The 25,329-nt window shown below is 32.6% G+C and overlaps 2 protein-coding genes across 2 annotated transcripts; one reads left to right on the top strand and one right to left on the bottom strand.

Annotated features, from left to right (window-relative positions):
* Positions 1 to 1,387: 1,387 nt before the first annotated feature.
* On the top strand, positions 1,388 to 4,848 carry LOC133297916 (protein RER1B-like). Its single transcript, XM_061497155.1, has 4 exons — positions 1,388 to 1,518; positions 1,955 to 2,316; positions 3,905 to 4,085; positions 4,231 to 4,848. The coding sequence occupies exons 2-4, from the start codon at positions 1,967 to 1,969 to the stop codon at positions 4,282 to 4,284; spliced, it is 585 nt and encodes a 194-aa protein (XP_061353139.1). The 5' UTR covers positions 1,388 to 1,518; positions 1,955 to 1,966; the 3' UTR covers positions 4,285 to 4,848.
* Positions 4,849 to 9,885: 5,037 nt separating this feature from the next.
* LOC133298043 (phenylcoumaran benzylic ether reductase POP1-like) lies at positions 9,886 to 11,723 on the bottom strand. The gene is made up of 6 exons (XM_061497288.1): positions 11,535 to 11,723; positions 11,310 to 11,444; positions 10,933 to 11,170; positions 10,652 to 10,855; positions 10,275 to 10,474; positions 9,886 to 10,029 (listed from the first exon to the last, which is right to left on the bottom strand). Exons 1-6 carry the CDS (start codon positions 11,718 to 11,720, stop codon positions 9,961 to 9,963), a joined length of 1,032 nt encoding a protein of 343 aa, XP_061353272.1. The 5' UTR covers positions 11,721 to 11,723; the 3' UTR covers positions 9,886 to 9,960.
* Positions 11,724 to 25,329: the final 13,606 nt, after the last annotated feature.

Below are 25,329 nucleotides of genomic sequence, written 5' to 3'. Positions count from 1 at the left end.
CTTTTATGTCTAAAATTGATTATTGGAACGAGGTTTGGACTTGTATAAAATCTTCTTTAATAAAAAGGCATCAGACTTCAATTTAAAAGTTCGGCCTTAGAGCCTCTCAAGCTAGCCTAATATATTAATTTTTATTTTTATTTTATATTTTTTATATTACTTGTGATAGCTCTCTCTCCTCAATCCATTTCATCTCATTTTATTAATTAAATAGACTTTTTGAATGATTTTGATTTATATTATGCTGTTTGGATATATATTAAATTTATGAATATTTATGAAATTACTAATGTTGTTGACTGTATATTTTGTTTGGATAAATTTTTGTTGTCTTATTTTGTTTTAAACAACCTAAGAGGCAAAACTAGACTTTTATTTTTTTGTAAATAAGACAGGCCACAGGCTGAAATTATAATTATATTCATAACAGGTAACAGGTTTGGTCAGGCTGACACATTTAAACACAAGCTTAGCCTTTTAAGACCAAAGCTCGGCTCGGCCCGTTAACACCCCTACTCAGCGATTCCTTTTGTATTCTTCCAAAATGTTAGGTTTTGGATTCCGAACAAGTTTTTATAATTAAATTAAAATTTTATTTTTACAATTAAATTTTTAATTGATTTTAATTTTATTTTTTGTAAATACAAATTTATAAAATTTCAAATACAAACAATACAACTCTTTGCAAAAAAATAATAATAATTTATTATTATTTTGTATATCTAATTATGATAAATATCCGTATATAAAATTTCAAATACTAACGACACAAATCCTTACAAAAAGATAATTATTTATTATTTTATTGTAAATTTAATTGTAATAAATGAAAGTCCAATTATGAAAAATACTAAAAAAAGCTAAGTCAAATTTTGTAATTTTTGAATGATTACAAAACAAGTTAAAATACAAAGATATACTTTTACGAGTTACTCTAGTTTCTACAAGACAAAAACTAATTTTTTTTTTTCGTGCAACGCACGCACGAGTAATGCACTGTTTAGTCAATTTCGAAGGCCAACTCAAATATACAATGTACATTTTTTACGTTCCATAAACAGTTTATAAACTTGACATTTTTAACTTATAATTCTGTCCGATAAACTAAAAAATAACTTCAATAATATATATATTTCTCAATTATAAAGTCTGAACCAGACGAGTGATATTAATATTACTATTTTTGGAGAACATATTAATATTACTATTACTAAATTGTCAAAAGCATACCTTTATGCTACCGTAACTGACAAATGACATTTAAGTAAACACGTGCACGGTACACTTTCATTCTCCACCACACCAGTACCCTCCCCTGACGGTCCGTCAAACGACAGAAGAGATATACGTCGTTCAAGATTCTCGCAACTCAAACACAAAACATATAAAATATATAAACGACTGAGAAAAAAAATAAATTAGAAGAAAAGCACACGAATCCTTGTAGATCTGCAAACTCTTTGGTTCCTCCATCCATCAATTCAATCTTCTTTTCCGAGCTCGAAACCGTCCTCGCAGGTCAGCTTTTCTTCTTCGTTGCTTTTTCCTTCTCTCATTCTTCTTCCATTTCTATTCTCCCTCCGCGATTCCTTTTGCATTTTCCCAAAATGTTAGGGTTTCCGATTCCGCAAACAGCACTGCCTCCACGGTAGATCTTGATTGGGGGGCTTATCTACGATTATGAAAACGACAACTTATTCGTTTGGGTTTTATTGTTTTAGTCGGATTTTGGATTAAACATTACAATTATTAGAACTTGAAATTCTAATTTCTAAACTATATTTCATATATGGAGGGTTTTCTGCAAATTTTCGTTCTTCTATTCAATATATGTCGGGTGATAATCGTACGCTTGCTTATGTATGATTAAGTGTTGATATGGGCTCTGATACGCAATGGCACATGGTTATCTATGCTTGATGTGTGAATAAATTGCTTTGTTGTTTCTCTGCAGGTTGTGAATTGAATGGAAGGAACTGGAGGCAGCAGTGCCTCGCCTGCTGCACCCGTGAACCAATGGTGGCAGGAATTTTCAAAGCTATTTCAATATTATCTGGATAAATCTACCCCACACGCTACGTATAGATGGATTGGGACTTGTGTTATTGGGTCGATATATGTTTTGCGGGTTTTTTATCTTCAAGGATTTTACATTGTGTCTTATGGACTGGGAATCTACCTGCTGAATCTGTTGATTGGGTTTCTGTCACCTTTGGTTGATCCTGAGCTGGAGCCTTCTGATGGACCTTTGCTGCCAACTAAAGGTTCTGATGAGTTCAAACCGTTCATTAGGCGACTTCCTGAGTTTAAGTTCTGGTAATTTAGTAATTTTTGTTTTATGGGTGGTAATTAGTAAATTTGTTTTATGGGTAGTAAGTTTGTTAACATATTAATACAACATTGTAAATATTTGTTAACACATTTTGAAATTCATTTTTCTAAGGAAACTTTGATTAAATTTGGGGTTCATGTTAATAGTTGCTGCTTCAATGCCTCCCTTCTTGGTACTTGATTTTTTGTCTGTGAATTTTGACTTGTTCTGTCATTTCTGAATTCCATGTGTTAATTAGTAGTATAAGACTATAAGCTTTGCACATTTTAGAGGTAATAGCTATCTAGAAAATATTTCCCCAATTTTTCTGTTTGCTCTTTAGAAAACATTTTACGGATCATTAGAAAATATTTCCAGCTTTTAGAAAGGATAAAAGATTAAGGCCCTGTTTGAATACGGTTTCTAAAAATAGTTTTTTGATTTTCAGAACAAAAAAACCCGTTTGATAAGACCTGTTTTGTAAAAAAAGTTTTAAAAATTGTATTTGTTTTTTTGTTTTTAGAATCAAATTTAGAGAACATGTCTGTGTTATTTTTGTTTTGTGTTTTGATTTTTAATTTTTTTTTAAAAAAAAACACAGAAAACACCTGTTTCATAAACTATTATACGAAATAGTTTTAAGAACCAAAAAACCAGAAAACAATCAAACAGAAAGTTGCTATTACTTGCCCCCAAACGTCACTGCGTGCAACCATTTAATAATCAGTTAATAACCATCGGCATTTGGCTGCAAGCTGTTCGTCATTGCTCATAGCAGTAGATAAATTACATGGAAGTGTATCTTTCCTATTCTTTTGTTAAAATGTTTCCTGAAACATAAACTTTCCTAATCACATTTTCCATTGAACAAATTGTCACTTAAGTATCCTTTTGTGTCATTATTGGTTATTCTAATTTGGTCTTGAAAAGTTTTTTGAATTTGATACATTATATTGAAAATTTTGTAACATTCCTATTTCTTATTCTCTTGCATTTAGATGATTGTGTATCATTCCAAATTTGAAAAAGTTTCTTTTTAAATTCATTTGTTTAATTAGTCCAACTGTCACTTCTGAAGTTCTTTTTGTCTCATCAATTATTTATTTGCTTGTAAGTCTTGAAACAAATAACCACTTGGCTTTAATTGTCTGGGCATTTCCTTGTCAAATTTCATACTTCCTCAAAAACTTAGTTTAAAGAATCCAAATGACTCATAAGGGGGCTTTAAAATCCAAATGACTTATAAGGGGGCTCTGTTCTTACATAACATAATATGTGGATATCCCATAATCCTTACTGAAAACTGCTTTTTGTTTGAATGGAGATTAGATGTTGTTGTATGACTGGAATGGCTTCATAAATAAGAATTGCTATGTTCAGTTACTTTGGTGGTGTGAGTTGATTTATTTAATTCAGCTTTCCTAAAAGAGGTTGGTATTATTGATGTGCATTCCTTTATAGTTGTTCAACAATAATGTAATTTACAATATTGTCTTGTTAAAGCTTACCTGTTTCTTTTGGGGAACAGTTTGAAGGAATCTAATCTCCATTGATGGATAAGATTAATGGTTTGATTTGTTATTATGGCTGCAGGTATTCTTTCACAAAGGCTTTCTGCATAGCATTTCTAATGACTTTCTTTTCTGTATTTGATGTTCCTGTCTTCTGGCCAATATTACTCTGTTATTGGGTGGTTCTGTTTGTCCTTACAATGAGGCGCCAAATTTCACACATGATCAAACACAAATATATTCCATTCAACTTTGGAAAGCAGGTTTTGTTATGCTCTAGTTGCCTTTTGTCATTTACCTTGTGCACCTGTTATTTTCTTGTACATGAAGTCCAGCAGAAGCAAGATTTGAATTATTTTGTATCATTTGCCTGGATGATAATACGCTATTTCTTTTATTATTATGCAGAAGTATAGTGGCAAGAAGTCTTCTGCAAGTAGCAGTCGCACTCGTGCAGACTGAAGCTTGTTGTGCCTTGATTTGAAGAATATAAATCCGAAAGTTAGGTTTTTGGAGCATTCAGGGTAGTTGATTTTTCCCCTTTATTTGAAGGAATTTGTAGTCAGAGTATTATGGATATGCCAATATGCAGTTACAGGAAATCTTTTTGTGTCCACTCATTTTATGATACCAGAAGACAAGCTAATGCTGACAGTGAACTTCATTGTTGATATACATCAATATTTGGTTCAGTTTTAGATTTATCGCAAATCTAGTCTTGTATTGCGATGCGGCGATCTTTCCCTGCCTGTTACCATGATTTGAAGACAAACTTCTGTTCAGGGAAAACTGTTGCCTTTGAAGTTTCTGCCTCTTTACTTGTATGGATATTAGATGGACTATTAACACTCACTTTCTGTGTAATTCTTCTCTAAAAGTATCTTCTATTTTTTGGGCCCATGGCTAATTCTGTTGCTGCCGCTGCAGTATTTGAAAGCCATGTGCTTTGATGTTGTTTAGGCACAGTCCATCAGAAAACTGACATTTTAATCGCAGCAAGTTGTTGTGTATACATTCATGTTAAATTAAAACAGGATGTTTTATGATAAAAAGTTGCGAACGTAAAAGTTTGAAGATGTGAATATGTTTCATAGATTAATAATTGTGGTACTTTTTATTTCAGGTATAGTTGTGTTCTTTTCATTGGTACATAGGATTCTCAACATAAATCATGACAGATTTGTTTCCTCCAGTTAAGTGAGAAATTAAATATATAGGTTTAAGATCACATTTTGACTCATAAGTTTATAGATTTTTTTCATTTATTTAATCTTAATTTATTCATGTTGTTTTCTTCCCTCAATTAGGGACATATAAATCAGAAAACTCCTACTGGACAAGAGATATACAAGAATAATGTTGTATGACGTAAATCATTATCCACAAGAAATATGGAAAACGCTTTGTTAGATATGTTGTTTTTAAAAAAGTGATGTTCCGAAGAGGGGGTGTTTGGTTGAGGAAATTTTTTTGGAATAGTAGGGAAATGAGATAAATAGAGAAATGATTGGAAAGATAGATAAAGTGAGATAGGTAGGAAAATGTAAAAAAAAGTTGTTGTTTGGTGAGGAAAAACTTTACTGGGAAAATTAGGTAACTTTATGAAGTCAACAGTGCATTAAAAGCCAGATAACCGGTTTTCCGAAAAATCCCACCTTCAAACTGGATTTCTAAACAGTGCGGATATCTATGTTTCTCATAAATCCAGACAAATTGGATAGATGGGTTTTTGGTAAAAAACATTGAAACAAACATGAGGCTTGTTTGATTGTGTTCTGGTTTTTTTGTTCTTAAAACTGTTTTGAAAAATAGTTATGGAAACAGTTGTTTTCTATATATTTTTCTTTTTGAAAGTTAAAAACCAAAACAGAAAACAAAAACAACTCAGACATGTTCTCTAAATTTGATTCTAAAAACAATAAAACAGTTATAGTTTTCAAAATATTTTTTACAAAACATGTGCTATCAAACAAGTTTTTTTAGTTTTTTTGTTCTCAAAACTAAAAAACTGTTTTTAAAAACAATAATCAAACAGAGCCATGGTGTTTCTAAAAGGCATACTTGAGAAAGATAGATATCCCCTAAAAAGCTCTCAACCAAACACCACCTAAAAGGAATATGTAGTTTGCAAAGAAAGGTGTCCAAGTTAAGACTGACAAGGGAAAAGTCCTTGTTGATCGCAGAATGAAGGAACAGTAGCCAAAGTGGCACTGTTGGATAAAAAAAAATCAAAATGTCACGCCAACAGTAAATTTTGCCAAAATGCCATATGGCATATTTCGCTACACTGTGTAGCGAAATATGTGTGCAAATAATTCGCTACACGGTGTAGCGAAATATGCCGCGTCAGAATGCACAGAACCAAAAATGTCAAGTGTCAGACAGAGAGAATTTCGTTACACTGTGTAGCGAAATTCTCCTTGTTTGACACGTGGCATTTTTGGTTCTGACGTGACATATTTCGCTACACCGTGTAGCGAATTATTTGCACACATATTTCGCTACAAAGTGTAGCGAAATAGGTCACGTGGTATTTTGGCAAAATTTACTGTTGGCGTGACATTTTGGTGTTTTTTTTTTTTGCCAACAGTGGCACTTTGGCCACTGTTCCCAGAATGAAGATGGGTGCTAGGAAACGTGGAATGGGTAAGGCAGGAAAAAGAGGTTCCAAGATGAAGGGTAAGTCTTGCGTGATGAGGGCTCTTGTGTGAGGGGACGTGTTGAGATATATAGTCCCACATTGGTTGAATAAGCAACTAATGTGGAGTTTATAAGGCCTTGGACACTCTCACTCTTTGAGCCTTCCTCACGCAAGAGCCCAATTTTTGGTTTTACCATTTTGTGTGGGGGGCGGTGAGGATCGAACTCGTGATCTTATGATCACTGAAACTCTGATAGCATGTAAAGAACATTGGAATACACCACCCCAGAAGCTAGTCAAAGGGTGGGAGTGTCCAATACCTTGTAAACTCTACATTAGTTGCTCATACAATCAATGTGAGACTATATATCTCAACAGTAAGTCTCCGAAGGTGAAAGGATCTTCAAAGGCCTCTGCGAAGAAGGGAAGAAGGGGAATAAATGAGAATCGGGTGATGCTCAATTTTGAGTCACGGGTTTTGTCTTATTTCCTGGCTCAATTTTGTTTGTTCATTTTTTTTTCTTTTGTTCTTCATAAAGAGAATCTTAATTTAATTAAAAGTTGTCTTAAATAGCAGCTAATGAAGGTATTAAATTAAGAAATTGATTATGCACACCAATATTTGTAAAAATTGGAGAGTTAAGTATCTTCAAGTTCTTCGGCTTCTAGCATTTTAATTGTCTAATTTAGCACTCTGCCGGTGTTCATAGTAAGATCTAATGAGTTGTCTAGTTACAGTTTTGATTTGTGCAACTAACATTTTACAAATCGTTTAAAAACCAGACCAAACTAGCTGGTTTAAGTAGAAAATTGGTGAACTGATAGGAAATTTGATGATCAGTGAATTGGGGAAATGGTTGAACGATCCTAAATCAAGGAATATTGGTAAAAATTAATAGTGAAATTTGGTTTAAGTATAAATGATTTTTTTTTTTTAGAAAATTTTAATTCAACTAGAAATAGTATTTTGAGACAAATAAAAGTTAATACATGGATTTAATATCTGCAATAAGATATTATATTAAATTTTTTTTATCTATACTTTATTTACTCATAATTCCAACCAACGAGGAGAGAGAAAGGAGAAACTTTAGAGTTTGGTTGAGATTCTAATATCATTACATTACAATCTAAAAAATAATTGGAGGTAGTTATCTCTAACACCATTAGATTACCATCTAAACCAATAATAAGAGGAGAGAATATTGTTTTAGATTATGATCTAACCGTGACAGTGAAAAGACAATAAAATAGACATAAAAAAATAGACATAATATCGTATTTCTGTTATAATTTAGTTTTTATGGTCGATTTTTTTTCTTGCCGGGTACAATCACAATGGCGAATCCAGGAAATTTTATTCATGTGTGCATATTTAATTCGAATATTTAATGAAAGGGGTTTGGGGGCGGTGCCTTTGAAAAAAAAAATTAAACAAAGTTTTAAATACATTAAAAAATAAAAAAATATAAACAAAAAAGGGATTTATATCCCTTATGTTACATGACTCAAATTTTTTGTCATGTTAAGAAAAAGAAAAGACCAATTCATTGAATAATGTGTCATTTCACTTTCTTTAATATTGTATAATTTGTTTTTTTCTTAATATGACAAAAATTTCTTTCATATACTATGAGGGATATAATCCTCAAACAACAAAAGAAAAGAAAACTTCGACTTAACATAAAAAAATACAATTAACTTAATGATATAAAACCACTAAAACATAAGCAGCAAAAAAAAATGTGTTTCTTTCTTAGTACTTGTACTTGCAATGCAGCTACTAAAATTGCTCCTTAAGTAACATTCCTAATTAATTAAAAAAATATATATCTTCTTTACTAAAAAAATATATGACCAAATTTATGTGTGCACTGACACACATTGGCAACCAAATAGGTCCGCCAATGGCAGAGTATATGTTATTTAAAGTTAATTTATAACTTTTATTTAACTTGTTTTTTTATGACTTGATGTTAGTTTATAACTTAATACATCAAATATTATTAAAAATATATGTAATTTTTTTTGGTTTAATCACGGTCAGACTATTAAATCATGCACCAATATGCCACAACCAAGTTTGAAACTTAATTAATAAAATTTCATTTTACGGGTAGTTAATCAACGTAAACCTAATTCAAGACACAAAAAGAAAAACCTATTCAAATTTCATTCAATAAAATAAAACCTCATTCATTATGTCTTCTAATTATTGTACATATTTTGATAGGCCAAATGCCAATAACAAATTAGACATAATAAAGTTCCCTTAAAAAGAAAAGGAAAGTTTTTAATTATGAATAGTTATAATACAATCCTATGAAGCACCGACACTTCAAAAATTCTGACATGTCGTGTCCGACACTTTTCGACACTCTCCGACACTCCGACACTCCCCGACACTTCAACAAGGTTATAGAAATTCAAAAAAAGTTAAAAGGCTTCATTGTGTTGAGTTTTTAGTTCCAACTATTAGATTCGTTGGATTACGATGACCATTTTATTGAGTTTAATATAAATATTTGGGATATCTTATGTTTTTTGCAAAATTGATGAACATTATAAGTTTAGTTTCATTTTTTTGTTAAATTATTGAATATTAAATATAATATATACTACATAAATTAAAAATATTATTTAATATCAAAACGTATCCTAACGTGTCGAAATCTAACATTTTTAAGAATTAACGTGTCAGCGTGTCGTGTCGTATCGTGTCACGTGTCCCGTGTCAGTATCGGTGCTACATAGATACAATCAACATTAAACAATATTAAAGAATTCATTTTCCTGAAACAAAGGTAGTTAAATACAAATAAATCAGTATTAAATCAACCTAATATAAAATAAAACAATTAAAATGAAATTAGTTATAGGGAAATAATTTTCTTATGTTGTAGGAAAAAAGTTATTTCATACAGTAGAAATAAAATTACAAATGAAACTCACAAGTAAGAGAAGAGAGAAAAAATAAAGATAAAACCCATTGTTTTTTTGTGTGGGTAGGAAATTTATTTCTCTTGTAATAACACATTCAAATCTTAATCCTTAATACATGTCACATTTCTTGAAATCATGAGCTATGGATAACATGTCGTGTGTCTTGCATTTTTACTCCAAATGAGGACTCAATTTCGAAGTTAGCTTGATCTCTCTTTACATAGACAGAGTGACTAATTGACAGGACAGGACCACAATGATGGGCACCGGGGACTCTGCATGAACAATAAACAACTCCCAACTGTCAAAACAATCATATATTCAGAAATCCTAATTTGTAACAGAAGCCTTCATCCGAACTTACTGATAATTGATAGAACAATTTCTAAATCTTTTGAAGACTTGTCACTAACTAACCTTGAATTTGTTTCAAGACTTGATCTTCTGTAACATGGACTCTTTCAAGAATCTTACCAATCTTCTTCTCCCAAAGAGAAACTAGGTCATTAAAAAACAAGGTGTTGGCTGGAGGCCTGATGTAGAGAAAATTTTATTCAAGGTTCTTGGATCATTAACAGCTTTGATGGTGTAAGTGCCAATATCCTCTTCCTTGTTGAAAACAGCTGTTAATCATGCAAAAGTTAATAATAGGTGGCTGTGTGAGTTCATCAATTTCTAACGTTGATGAAAAAATGGTGTAAGCCAGAAATTTCACTTTTATATATGGCTCTTGTAACTCAAGATAAAATAAACTAGTATTCCATTAATTTTGTACTAATTCATATTATTTTTTTAACAACCTAGTAATCCATTAATAGTATATTAATCGAACTACACATTTTTAATCAAAATGTTTTGCATCTTTAACTGATATAAACTGGTGTAAGTAAAATGGTGTGCAAGCATCATTTTTCTTAATGAACTCTTCCACAGTGGTGTATTGGACGTCAGGATAGAGCTCTGAAGCTTCTACTCCAGATGAGGGCTCAATTTCATAGTTAGTGTGATCTCCCTTCACATAGGCACTGTGACAAATTGACAAGCTCATATTCACGGGAAATGAGGATTCTGCAAGAACAGGAAACAATTTGCAACTGTTAGCATAGCCATATATTTAGAAGTCTTATGCCCAGAATTTCAAATTCCCCGATAATGAAACTAAAAGAAACATTCGTATTACATTGTTAATAACTAACAAGACAAAATTTTCATCTTGAATATTTACAATAATTATCACTCTCTAACCTTGAATTATCTTCAAAACTTGCTCCTCTGGAATATAGACTCTTTCAAGAGTTTTACCAATCTTCTTGTCCCATAGAGATACGAGGTCATTAAATGACAAGGTATTTGCGGGCGGTCTAATGTAGAGAATTTTGTTCAAAGTTCTTGGATCATCAACTGCTTTGATAGTATAAGTAGCAACATCCTCTTCCTTGTTAAAAACAGCTGTTAATAAAGCCAATGTTATTAGGAAATGTGTGATATGTAAATTTATAATGTTTGGTGCAAAACTATATTTTTACCTTTGGGATTTCCATCCCCAAGGACAATTGCTATATCTAATGGAGCAACTATGGCTCTAAGATCTGACCAATTGGGTAGAAAGTGTCCAATAAAGAAATTGGCCACCACATAGGTATAAGGAATTCCTTCTGCCTCGATGGTTCGTCGAATTTGGGCCTTAGTAGCAAATATATTGGTTGCTTCATCCATTCCATGAGCCCGATCCACATCATTTCCAAACTCCGAAGGAAAGAACCTCTGCAAACAAACAGCTGTCAAAACAAGCTCAAAAAAAGTTATATTTTCTTCAAATTATAATCAGCGGACACTGTCACGAAATATTCAATCATCGAGTTAAGCTTCATTTACGCTTCAACAATAGTAACTTTGAATGTACCTTAACGTTTCCCGCTTCTTTAATAGCAGAAATGATCTTAAATTGAACAGGTAAGTGCATGTAACTCACAGCAGAGATAACCACATCCACCTGCTTTATTGCCTTAACCAAACTCTCATGATCATTTATATCTCCCTGTATATATATATATAAGATGAACATCATCAAACACTACCAATAAATAGATTCCTAAACATTGTTCCCTAAGCATAAGGTTTAACGTACCAAAACTAGTTTGACGCCCAGGCTCTTGAATTTTTCGATCATGGTTGCTTTTACTGGGTTGGAAATGGGTGACTCTCGGACAAGGAGGTAAGTGGGGTGGCCAGCCATGACACTCGCTTCCACAATGAACTTTCCAATGTAACCAGTCCCTCCGATGATAAGAATCTTGGAAAATGCTGCGGCCATTGGAATATTTATCCGGCAAGATAGTTTTTGACAGAGAAACATGAAATGCAACAGTGCTCTCTGTGGACAACGAAATGGAGCTGAAGTTCTTATATAGAGAAATTCATGTGCTAGCTCAGTTGATTCTGTTAATGCATTTTTAATTTCTAACCTTGAATTTGTATTTAACTGAATACCGAACCCAAACGCATACTGAATATTGGGTAAAAAATAAGGCTTTTAATGTCTGTGAATGTAAATAAGTTATCTACATTAGTTTCTAAAATGACGTTGTTTTGGGTTGTAAAACTAAAAAATTATAATGAAAAAGATACTTATAACTCTGAAATAAATTATAATTACAAAATATCTTGATTTCCGTCTCAAAACGATGTCGTTTTGGGCTTACTGTAGATAAGTTATCTACATTCACTGTAGAAAAAGCGAACCCAAAAAATAAACTTAAGGGTTTATTGGATTGAGATTTTAATGGATTCATTTTAAAAAAAAAATTATTGGTATTCGATTAAGATTTTAAAAAATTATTTTTAAGTCCATCAAAATCCGGTGCTATTCAATCAGGATTCTAAATAAAAGAAAAAATAATCTCGTGGTATTCAAAAACCTGACAATTTTTGTAAATTTTCTTTTGGAGTGAATTTCTTGAGACCTTTTTGTGAGAAATATAAATAGAATGTCTCTCACAATCTCACCCTAACCTCCGGAATTTCTTGAGATTGTTGTATTGCAGTGTCTTCTTCTTCTGTTGGCAGGTCGACTCTCTTGAAATTGGTTCCGCCATGTGAGCTTCGTTAAAACTCAAAAATAGTCGATTTTTGAGCAATTTTCATCACAAAACAACTCAGAAATAATAACCGACAAGATTCTAATCTAATCCATATCAAAAACAACATATTTTTTAGCGATTTTTGAGAGCTTTTGGAAGTTTAAAAAATGACTTTTCAAGCTATGGGTAGCAATTTTTTTGTCACAAAGGGATGATTTTTGTATTAAAAACAACATAAAACAGTGTAAAAACAACTGGCGAACAAAAATAGCCAAACCAATTTTCATTTTACATCAATAAAATAAGATTGATTTAAAGAAGGGTAAAGTGTGTCATTTTAAAGGATGCAAAGTTGTGTCATTTTAAGAGAGAGAAAGAGATAGATAAAGGAGGAAAGAGAGTTGACAAAAAAAATAAAGGTGTGGGTCCAACCTCTTTGAGAGAGTGAAAGGATATAAGTTGTGTCATTTAAAAGGATAAACACTTTTCCATTTAAAGAAAGATGTAAACTTTCATAATATAAACGGTATGTTTCATAATAAAATATTCATGAACGAATTTCCTTTGCTATAAGAAATGGTTTTAAACAAGTTTTGTGTCAATCTACAAACTTGTTTTTCAAAAGCCATAAAGTAATTTAAGGTTTCAATTGAAAATAATTTGAGAAATTTTTTCATGTAATAAAATTCAGAAATTCAGATTCGAAATTTTCTTAGAATATTCAATGAATACATGTATATGATATATAGTTAGAAAACTCGTATCACAGACAACAAAAATCCCCAAGTTTCCAAGATCAATTGCATAAAATTTCAAACGAAAATTTATCATGAACTTTAGGTTCTACATGCAAATTTCGAATTATTTTAATAAATAAAAAAATTGTGGGTCTTATAATCATATATGCATAGCTCTGATATCAAATGAAGAAGATAATTTTTATCCCATTTGCCAAACCCAAGAGCAGGAACGAGAGAATGCTAATGCATGGAGGGCTAATATAGATATGTGGAGAGCTATTGCTTAGTAAAACATCAAGTTACATTAAATTACTGATTGATAAAATTATATTAGACTTTACTTTTCTCATTAATATCATTGCATTTGTTTGTTATTTTTTTTATTGACTATTGTAATTTTGAATATTTGTTAAAAATTCATATAATTTTTTAAAATCTTATAAATCCATATTATCCTTTCAAATTCTATTAAAATTCTTTAAAATCTTGTCTTATAAAATCTTGACCGTAAAAAAAAGTTTTTAAAGTCACTATAATTTCATATAGTCTTTTAAAATTTATAAATTTTTTATTTTAAAATAATTTTTTAAAATTCTAATACAATACATCCCTTAAAAATTGAAGTAGATGGGTAATTCTGGAATGATGGATTGCGATATGAGGAATGCATGGTCCATGTACATTACCTTCATTGATCCCTTCTCTGATTTGGTTTAAATCTTGACCCCTACTTTACATTGGACCCATGCGTGATGTTTGTGACTTGTACATGGGTTATTCAAATGCCTATGTCCACATACACGGTTTTTTGACCAATCTAGGGTTGTTATATTCAATAATTGTGTGATTGGGGTGTTAGTCCGATGGCGCCACCCCAAGGCAAATAATTGTTTTGACTTTACATGCTCTGACTCACTCATGAAAATGCAACCCATAGTCCTAATCTAATTCAACACCCCAACCATAATCATTTATTTCAAACACTGAAAGTTGTTCTTGTTCAATGGCGGAGCCGCATATGATTTGGATGTGACAATTTGTACTTATTATATATAATTATATAATTAATTATAATTTGGTCCGGACTATAATTTGTAACTTAGCCCTATCTAAAACTTCAAATATTTTTGGTGAGAAATTTAAATAAGTTGTATTAGGTTATTAATTATGTGTTTAATTTCTACTTATATAAAAAAAATATTTTTAGTAAAATTAAAAAATATTTAATAAAATTATAACTCTTTTTAGCACTGTCTGATCAAGTACTCTGTATTTAATATAATTTAAATATATTATGATATGAATTGACTAAAATTAAGAAAAATAAATTTACATATATTTTTTTGACCAGTACACAAATTGGAGCCGGCTCCGCCAGTGCTTGTTCTGATTCTTCTGACTTGTGAGCAATGCCAACGCTGTTTCATAATTGGAACTACACTCTTGTGGTTCTCTTGCTCTTAATTGCTTCTTCTTTTAGCAACCGGAAGAGCAAAAGCAGATATGGCTTCAGAGAGAGCCGCGTTGCTCGATCTCTGATCCTCTTTTCTTGCGTAGCCGTCTAACCCTTTTTTGGAATGCCATCAAAACGAACCGTTTGCATAATACTAAAAAATAGAAGGGTTTAATATTTCTTATATGGGTTTTATAAGAGTTATGGTGTAAGAAAAATGATTGTGTAATGTTATTGAGATTTGTTTTGCGTGTCGTAATTTCTTTTTCTTTTTTTCTTTTTTCTTCAAAAAGTGTAGGCCCCACAAAATGTTGTGTGTGTAGGAAAGTTTGTTGTGTTATATTAAATGACAAATGCAAACCCCTTCTTATATTGTGTGAAAATAAATTTATCTCTTATACACATACAAATGTATAGGTCCCATATGGACAGAAGAGAGAGAAATAAAAAATATAAACTCATCATACTTTTATATGTGTATAGGAGATAAATTTATCTTCCACAATATGAGAAACACTAAAACCTAAATAAAAAGGAGTAAAATAATAATCTATACTTTTTTAAAACCAATAACCCTAATCCCATTGCTTTCCTCAATAAAAAGCAACCTTCTAATTTCTATCCCTTTTACATATTTTCTTCTTGTTTTTTCTTTTTCTTTTTCATTTGATTTCTATTCCATTGAATGCCAAACATTCTATTGAAGCCCTAATGAAACTTTAAAGCCCTAACCATTTATTTATTCTCTCGGTGACTTTTGAAGTTAAAAAAGGTGCTCCAAGGAGAAAAAGGATGCAACTCACTCTTTAAAACTGACTTTTTGAGCTCTTTGAAGTAAACTAATTATCCAACCATATGAGAAAATTTATATCTTTGCATAGGTTTGCTTTGGATTAATGCATTTTGAGCTTTGAGCATAAACCTAGGTTTGGTTTTTACATCATTGTCACATATTTGTTAAGACATCATTGAACAATTTGGAAGGTTGGATGTAATTTTAATATAAAACATTTTTAAAATAATGAGATGGGATAATCTTACTTATCATTGGAAATGAATTGATTTTGTTAAAACCCAAGTTTGAATTTAAACTGTTTTGTTTTAAAAGATAGGAATGACAACTATAATCAGAAAATAGGAGAAGTAGTTTAGCATTTTCTTATTCTTGTATCTATTTGTTACTGATGTATATATGAGAGAATAATTTCTTTGTATATAAAAAAAGACCTCACATGAGGAAGAATGAATACAAAAAATATATTCCTTCCAGTATTTGTATTTTTGCGTGGCATCAGAGCCGTGTTCTGTTCCAGGGAAGGGGCTACAATTTTTCATAGTCCCACTCTTTTTTGTTCGTTTATGCCCGTAATTCTACCTCATCTCTTTTTTTTACCCTTATACCCACTTTGAATATTTTTTACCCAACATATCCAAATCCATAATTTCCTTTATCACTCAAAATGAACTCTGATGAAAACTCCAACTCCCTTTCTCACCCTCCACCAAATCCTCCCTCCCTACAGATCATCCTTCAACCTGATAATTCTTCTCTTCTTATCACCATTGTTCTTAATGATACAAATTATCCCCTTTGGTCCCAACTCATGGACATGTAGATTGGGGCTCGAAATAAAGGTGGCTTTATCATTGGTACCTCCTTTAAACCAAAGGCAAATGATCATACCTATGATGGTTGGATCACTGACAACATGCGTGTTAAAAGTTGGCTCATTAACTCAATGAGTTTTTCCCTGATGCAGCTATTTATCTGGCTCAAAACAGTGAAGGAGATATAGGATGCAGCATCCAAAACCTTTTACAATGGCTCCGACGAGACCTTCGTGTTCGAACTAAACCAACAATTTTTCATCACCAAACAACATGGTCGCCCTCTCTCCATCTATTACAATGAACTCTTGTCTATTTTTCAGGAAATTGATCACCACGTGACTGCTCAGGTTGACACGGTAGATGGTGTCATTCATATGCTTTTAGCCATGGCCCGTCTTCATGTCCATATATTTCTGTGTGGCTTAGATCCTGAGTTTGACTTAGTTCAGGGGGATATTCTCAGAAAAGATCTCAAATTGGACCTCGAGACTTCCTATGCATATGTTCGTCGCGAGTTCCAGCAACGTCTGACCATGAATGCACCAAAACCATTTGACACCATTGCTTTGTTGACTCATCCTTCACATTCTGATTCCGCTCCTCAATCTTTGAAGCTTCGCAAGGACAATCCCTCTTTACGGACTTGCTCGTATTATGGTGAGAATGGGTACTCCAAACAGAAGTGTTACGAACTCATTAGCTATCATGAATGGTGGGATTTCAATAAACGCCCTTGAAAAAAACTACCAGGCAAAGCACTGACTACTACTTCCGACGGGGAGCCTCTTCCTCCTACTTCCAACACTGTTTCTGCAGGTATTCTGGGTAAGCCTACGATTTTCTTTGCACTATCTTCGAATAATTCCTGGTTATTGATATAGGGGCTTCAGACTATATGATTCGAAATACTACTTCTTTGTCAAATGTTGGTTCATCCTCTCAGTTTGTTGTCTCTACTACCAATGGTAGAAATTCCCCTATTACTAGTGAAGGTTCCATTAATCTTTCAGAACATTTATCCCTTGATTATGTCCTCATTGTTCCATCTGTTGAATTTAATTTGTTATCAGTAAGCCAACTTACCTCTACCCTTCACTATATAGTAACTTTTTGGCCATCATTTTGCGTTTTTTAGGACATCCCCACTTGGAGGACCCTTGTGTATGGAGTTAAACATGGAAAAATCTACTTTTTGGGGCTTTTCGATAGCACTGGATCTTCCCTGACTCGCACTTGCTCTGCTACTACTGAAGATCAGACTCGAGCATCTATCTAGCTATGGCATAGGAGGCTCGACCATGCCTCTTTTGGCTATCTTAGGAAGTTATTTCCTCATTCATTTTCTGTTTTTAATAAAACTGAGTTTCAATGTAATATTTGTGACATGGCTAAAAGCCATCGAATTCTATTTTTTCCGAGTCTTAATAAAAGCTCCATTCCTTTTCAAGTTATACATTCTGATGTTTAGGGCCCTGCTAAAGTCCCCTCATTTTCCAAAGCATATTACTTTGTAACCTTTATTGACGAATGTACTCATATGACTTGGATCTCCTTGTTACGCCACAAAGGGAATTTTTTTCTGCATTTAAAAAATTTCACAGTATGGTTCAAACTCAATTCTATTCTCTAGTTCAAATTTTTCAGATTAATAATGGCATGGAACATATGGATTGCTATTTTACTCAGTTTCTCACAGATCTTGGATTCGACATTATATATCTTGCCCTTAAACCCCACAATAGAATGGTTTAACTGAGCGTAAAAACCGTCATTTGTTAGAAGTGGTTCGTGCTTCTTTGTTTGACATGAATGTGCCTAAACATTATTGGGGTGAGGCTGTTACCTCTGCTGCCTATTTTCTCAATAGAACCCATTCCATCGTTCTCAACTTCATGACTCCCTAACAGAAATTAGAATCCTTTTTTCCTTTCCCCACATTCCTAACCTTGAACCTAGAGTTTTTGGTTGTACTGTGTATATCCATGTGCTCAGAGTTTTGCGAACCAAATTGGATCGTTGTGCCAAAAAATGTATATTTGTTGGTTACTTTGACCTACAGAAAGGATATAGATGCTTTTATCCACTTCCTCACAAGATGCATGTTACTTTAGAGGCCTCTTTATATGAATCTGAAGTTTATTTTTCAGGGGGAGCTTCTACTTCTTCTTCTTAGAAGGAGAGAGGTCCTATTTATACTGGAGAAGAAGATTTATGGACTTGCAAACATGTTATGCCTTTTAATGAATCCGAATTAGCCCCTGCAGAATCTAATGCACATCTTGATCAGCCTGCACAAGACACTTCTTCAGTTGATGAGCCACCACTTTTAATACACATAGTCGAGGAGTCACCATTGGATGTTCCTGCCTATCAGACTGAAAACAGAAATATGGTAAGTGCTGAACCTATCTTAGTTCTTTCAAACCTTGACATTCTTTCTCATTCTCCCAATGTTGTTGTTAGAAGGTCACAAAGAATCACTAAAGGTATACCAAAACAGATGTATGAACCAGATCCCAATGTCAAAACTAAATACCTAATTGGTAATTATATGTCCACCCATAGACTATTTGAATTATATATACTAACTCTTAACCAATTATCTAGTGTTTGTATTCGTAGTTATGTGCATGATGCCTTGGAAGATCCAAAGTGGAAGGAAGCCATGAATATAGAAATGAAAGAACACAAAAAATTCTATTTCGGAGCTAGTTACATTATATGGAAAAAAGTATGGAGTTGATAGATATACCATCGTCGTCACCACCATGTTGCCACAATCACCATCACCACCACCTCTACGCCACCACCACCATCACCACCGCCACCCTCATCATCACCACCACAGTCACCAACCACCACCACCATCGCCATAGCCATTGGCATCACCGTCACCACCATCATTGCTACCATTACCACCATAATCACCGCAGCCACTGCCGTCACCACCTCTACCATCACTATCACTACCACCGCTGCCATCACCACCCCCATGCAATCATCATCGCCGCAGCCATTGTCGTCACCACCACCACCACCACTATCATTACCACGCCACCGCTGACATCATGCCATAACCACCACCACAACACCATATAAAAAGAAAAATGATGATCTAAAAATTCTTACCTATTTGCTACCGGCAAGATGCGTTTATTGAGTATCATAATCTCAAGCAGCGAGACCTGTCAATTGAACAATATACTGCTGAATTTGATAATCTGCAGATGCACTGTGATATTATAGTATCTCAAATGTTGTATACCAGCAGCAATATTGGTCATATGAAGATGTATATCGACTGACTTTGAAGGTAGAAGGACAATGTAAGAGAAATGAAGGTACTTAAAATTCCAACCTAGATTTTCTGATAACGAGGAGTTATTTGGCTTAGCAACTAACACTGGTGCGGGGAAGACTTTTTTTAACCCTAAACTAGCAAGCAAAGAAGGATCAACTAGCGGTGGAGCAAAAAAGATAGGTGTTGCTGCACATAGGTGTTTTAAGTTTTAGTAGATTGAACATTTCGCTACAAATTGGCCAAATCAGCAGATTATGATGTTTATTGAAGCTCTAATTTATGATGAGGTCCCTGTGTATTATGAATCCAAAAAAGAGCAAATCTATGAGCATCCACTCTATGATGAGGTCCCTGTCTATGATGAATCCGATGAAGATAAAGATGATGATAATCAAATAATGGATGCTCCGGTTCATGATGAGTTTCATATCTATGATAAGTATGATAGGGAGCAAGACGATGATAATTCAGAGGTGGGAGAAATCCTTTATAGTGATTTCAGTGTAAAGTCAATTATTAGAAATTCTAATATCTCTTACAATCTTTGACAATCCTCTATTCAATAATTCTTTAATTTTCAAGCAAAATTATAAACTTGGGCACAACAGACATAACAACCTCATGTGCCATGGGGATAAATATTTAGCTTTAGGTAGAAGTTTAATTGGAGATCGTTAGGGGCAATTGGACTTGATGTTGCCTCAGGCAAGAATTTTCTATTATGGATCACAGATGCGATCACTGAACCAAACTACAGGCAATAGTCCTTTTAGGATAATCTATGGGTTTTGTCCACTCACTCCTTTAGAAGTCACATCATTTTTAGTTTCGAAGCATTTTTTTTATAACAGTTTCGAAGCATTTTAGTCCAAATATAGTTGAACATACCAAGCATATCAAAGAATTGCATCCACAAGTTCTACCTTTAATTAGGAAATTTGGTGATATTGTACCAGAAGAGTTGGCACCTGGACTACCACGTGAAGAAGTTGATATTAATAAAGACGAAGCAGATTCATGGGCAAATCTTCTTTTCCTAAGGGGGGATTATGTACCGAGCCGAATGACTTGGATTGGGCTCAAATTTCTTGAAATAGGCTTCTGAGCAAGACTCGTTGCTTTACCATAAGCCTCAACAGTTTTGGGCTTTCCATAATTTAGGGCTTTAAAATAATTGTTAGTTATTTACCTTTTCTTTATTTCGTTGGTTATGTTTGAGTGTGTGTTGATTGTGCATTATCTCCTTTGGTTGTGCATGATTCCTTTTGATTCTATTTGATTTTATTTTTATTTTGTTTTGCCTATTTAAGACTTGGAGAACCTATTGTTATTTGGTTGTTTTTGGTTAATAAAATTCAGAAAAGAGAAATAATATTTTTTTTCTCGCAATTCTTGTGTTCATTCTTTCTTTCTTTTTCGCCAATATGTTACTGCTTCGGCACTAATTAATCTCTTTTAAAAAATAAACAAGACTTAATTTTACAAGTTCTACTTTACAAGCCTACAAATAGGCTTGACAAAAAAGGAGCTAACCCGTCGGGTTGCCTTGTAACTAATGAGTCAGGTTGGGTTAGGAAAAATGAGTTAGTAACTCGAGTCAACCCGACTCGTTTCAGCTCGAAAAAAATCGAGCCAACCCAAGGGTCAAACGGATTAGCTCGCGGGTTATTTTTTTTAAAAATAAAAAAGTATAAAAATTAATGAAGGTAAAGTGGAAACTCAAACGAAAATACCCTGCAGCTGCCAATAAGTCCAAAATCGTGCATTAAGGACCTTTTTTTATAGTACGTGTGACAATGTGAATGTGGTGCCAACTGCCAATAAGTCCAAGTCCAAATGCAAAAAACATCAATGGAATTTTATTTTATTTTTCATTTTTTCGAGCCAACCCGCGAGCCAACCTTAACCTGGCTCGAGTTGGGTTGGGTTGAGTTTTCTGACTCCTTTATTTTTCAAGCCAACCCTAACCCGGTTTGTTTTTTTCGGGTTGAACGCGAGTTGGGTTGAGTCAGGTTGGCCCGTTTTGTCAACCCTACCTACAAACGATCTTTATCATATTATATTTTTAATTAAATTAAACAAAAATATATATTTAAATAATTTAATTAATAAAATTATTTATTTTATTTTATTTTTATAATTTATGATAAGTGTTGAAGGTTTAGTAGACTTAAATTGGTTAACGCCCTTATATCAAATCTTTTAATTTTTTAGTAAAAGTCTAGTCAGACTTTAATTTAGCTTATGTCAAACTAATAAGTAAGGTCCAGAATATTTTTTATCAACTTGGCTTTTTTTAACTATAGTATTCAATCATCTTACACCCTTACATGTGATGCATGGGTAATGTTCAATCTTCATTAGGATTTGATTTGTAATTAAGATTGAATTTGTAAATTTTTCAATAATGAGATTATAATTTACTTTTTTCATACTTAATGATTATAAAACATTAATAAAGATTTGTGAATGTATTTAAGGATAATATTAAGATAAAGTCGCATGAATTTCACATGAAAGTCAAATTATTTTGTAAAATATTAATATAAATTTATGAATGGCTTAAGAAATTCATGTCTCTATATTTCTTAATTTGTAATTAATTAGGATTTAATTTATACATTTCTTAATATTTGTATTAACTAGAATTTGATTTATATATTGGGAAAACTTCAAAAACCCTCTACAAGTTTCATCAAAATCACTTAACCTCCTCCCCGAAATTTTTAATCATTTATCCCCTTACTTAAAATTTCTTTATCACTTACCCCCCTAATTTGATTTTTCATCCAAAATTTTGTTAACAGAGTTAAATTTTTTAAAAAATACTAAAATTACCCTCAATAGAAAAAAGAAAAATATAATTTCCTGACAAACGCAGTTTTAGAAAAATAGTAATTATTAAAATTGTTTCCTGCAAATCTCATTGCCATTAAACACCCACTCACAATTGTTGGTGCCGTTGTTCAAATAAAATGATTAAAGAGGCATCATCTCAACATGTTTAGATCTTTCCTTTTTTGTTATAATCTTTTTTGCTATTATATGACCAACAAATCTGAATTTATAAATTTATTCAGAGCCGCATTTTATTTTGCTTGCCCAGCAACTGAAAAACTTTACGTTCTGTGCTTCATATATGCCTTGTTTTTCCCTTAATCATGTGATATTACCAAACAAACAAGCCGAAAGTGCTATTTCGTTGTTTTTTGTGTCGTTGAGAGTAGATGGAGGATTCAATCGTTGATTTACATTAATGTCTTGCTTACGTGAGTTTGTCTAAAACTGCGTTTGTGAGGAAATTATGTTTTCCTTTTTTCTATTAAGGGTAATTTTGGTATCTTTTAAAAAATTTAACTCTTGTTAACAAAGTTTTGGATGGAAAATCAAATTAGGGGGTAATTGATAAAGAAATTTTAAGTAGGGGATAAATGATTAAAAATTTTGGGGAGGGGTTAAGTGATTTTGAGGAAACTTGTAGGGGTTTTTTGAAGTTTTCCTTATATATTTGCCAATGATGTAATTTATTGTCTCCATAATTAAATATAATAAATATTAAATAAATAGAATCAGCCTATTGAAGAATCCGTCTTATTTTGATTTTCATATATCTTCGATTCATGCAACTTTGATAGGCAAAAAATTTAATTAATTGTAATTTAGATAAAAAATTATGAATTTATTGTTGTTTTGAAATTATTTACACGTGTATTGTATGATTGACGCATAGATTGGGCATGACCACTCACGCCGAGCACAGACGTGATACCTCGCAAGGACACGCCTAAACAAAGCGTGACCACTCACGCTTGAAGAAGGCGTAACTTAAACACCACTTACGCCTGTAAAAAGCGTGACCTAGTTAGTTGAAAACGAAAATGAATATTTACTCAAGTGCTTTTTTTTGTTCTTGAAGCTTGTTAAGTGGAATAATATGTTATTTGAAGTTGTTTTTCTCAACTGGGTTTGTGGTTGCAGGCTTGCAGCAAAGGCTCGAGCAAAGGTAGCCCCAACAGTGTTTGCAAGTTGTGCTCAGCGAGGGCTACTCGGGATCTGCTACATGCAGCTATAAAGGAAGTGGAGAGGCTGAGGTTGAACCAAGAAGCTTATGGTGTTAACCATCACAATCACAATAGACTATTTGTTCCTCAAAAAAAACCCTCTCCTATCACTCTACCCTCCAATGTGGGCTTTTACAATACCCAACAGTCACTTTCCCACCAGCAATTCATCTCTGACAAAAGCAATGTTGGGCTAACTGGATTCTTTGGAGCAGTTCATTTTTCTAATAAAAGCAGAGGAAGAATAGCAGAATTTACCATTGAGTTCTCATTTGTTTTTTTTTTGTGCGTGAACCCTTTTGGTTCACTATATTATGGGGATGAGTTTTACCTTGTAACTAATTATGAGATCACCTTCTTTCTTGCATCACTTGATTTTGATTTCCCAAACAATGCAAATAGTGGATTCCTCGGACTTTTTAATGATGAAACAACATTCAACACCTCAAAAAATCAAATTGTAGCTGTTGAGTTTGATAGCTTTAGAAATGAATGGGACCTCATATACCTACAACACCAAATTATAGCTGTTGAGTTTGATTCCTGTGTACTTGTGCAGTGTCACGACTAAATAAGGGGTGACCGGTGCAGTGATTTTTAGGTGTGAGTGGTCACATCTAAATTGGGCGTAACCCCCAAGCAGCGACGTCTCCTTTTGGTGCGACTTGTGACGCTGAATCAGGGTGAGACACACTGTAATACACGCGTAAATATTTTGAAAATAACAATAAATTTATATTTTTTTATTTAAATTACAATAAATTAATTTTTTTTGCCAATTTTGTTATCATGATAAAGTTGCAAAGTCAAATTACTTTATAAAATATTGATAGAGATTTATGAATGGCTGGAATGATTCATTTTATTTATTTAATATTTACGATAATTAATTATCGAGACAGTAAATTGTTATCTTGGTATTGAGAAATACATAAATAAAAATTCTAATTAATTATAAATAACATAATACACTTATACCCGAGTTATTGAAACGCTTAGGTTTATCTTATTAAGTGCACATATATACCGCCTAAAGTTAGTTTTTTTTCCCGGTGTAGGTTTACATTTTTTTTTTCAAAGAATATTGAAAATTCAAATTATTAAAATAGGACACTTTTATACATGCATGTTGTCATTTATAAAATATCATTTCACTTGCATCTTGCATCACACCACATCGAGTAACATCTTTTTTAAAGAATGAAGCTTACTACTAGCTCAAAAGTTATAATTTTTACTTAAAGGATTTATTTTTTTTACAGTCAATGTAGATAAGTAGCACAAAACAATATCGTTTTGAGGCGAAAATCAAGATATTTTTGTAATTATAATTTTTTTTTAATATGCTGAAATTTTGTAATTATAATTTATTTCAAGGTTATAATAGTCTGTTTCATTATAATTTTTTATTTTTTTTTCAACCCAAATGACGTAGTTTTATAAGAAAATGTAGATAACTTATCTATATTTATTATAGAAACATTAAAGCCTTAGTTAAAATACAATTTTATTTCTTTATCAAATCGACTGTTATACATTACAAATAAAAAGGCTCATGTTAAACGCTCAAGGAACATGATGGGCTGCAAAGCTGTTAAGCTCCAAGCGGTCAGTCTTCTAGCGCACAAAAAAATATTTCTGGGTCACACACATAAATGGGGCTTCATTTGAAGTTTT

The sequence above is a fragment of the Gastrolobium bilobum genome, unplaced genomic scaffold (genome assembly GCF_033153095.1).
Source record: "Gastrolobium bilobum isolate Gb01-03AN ecotype WA unplaced genomic scaffold, APGP_CSIRO_Gbil_v1 utg3870, whole genome shotgun sequence".
NCBI classification, from domain to species: Eukaryota; Viridiplantae; Streptophyta; class Magnoliopsida; order Fabales; family Fabaceae; genus Gastrolobium; species Gastrolobium bilobum.
The sequence above is the reverse complement of the archived record's forward strand: the minus strand, read 5'-3'. Positions and strand labels throughout refer to the sequence as shown.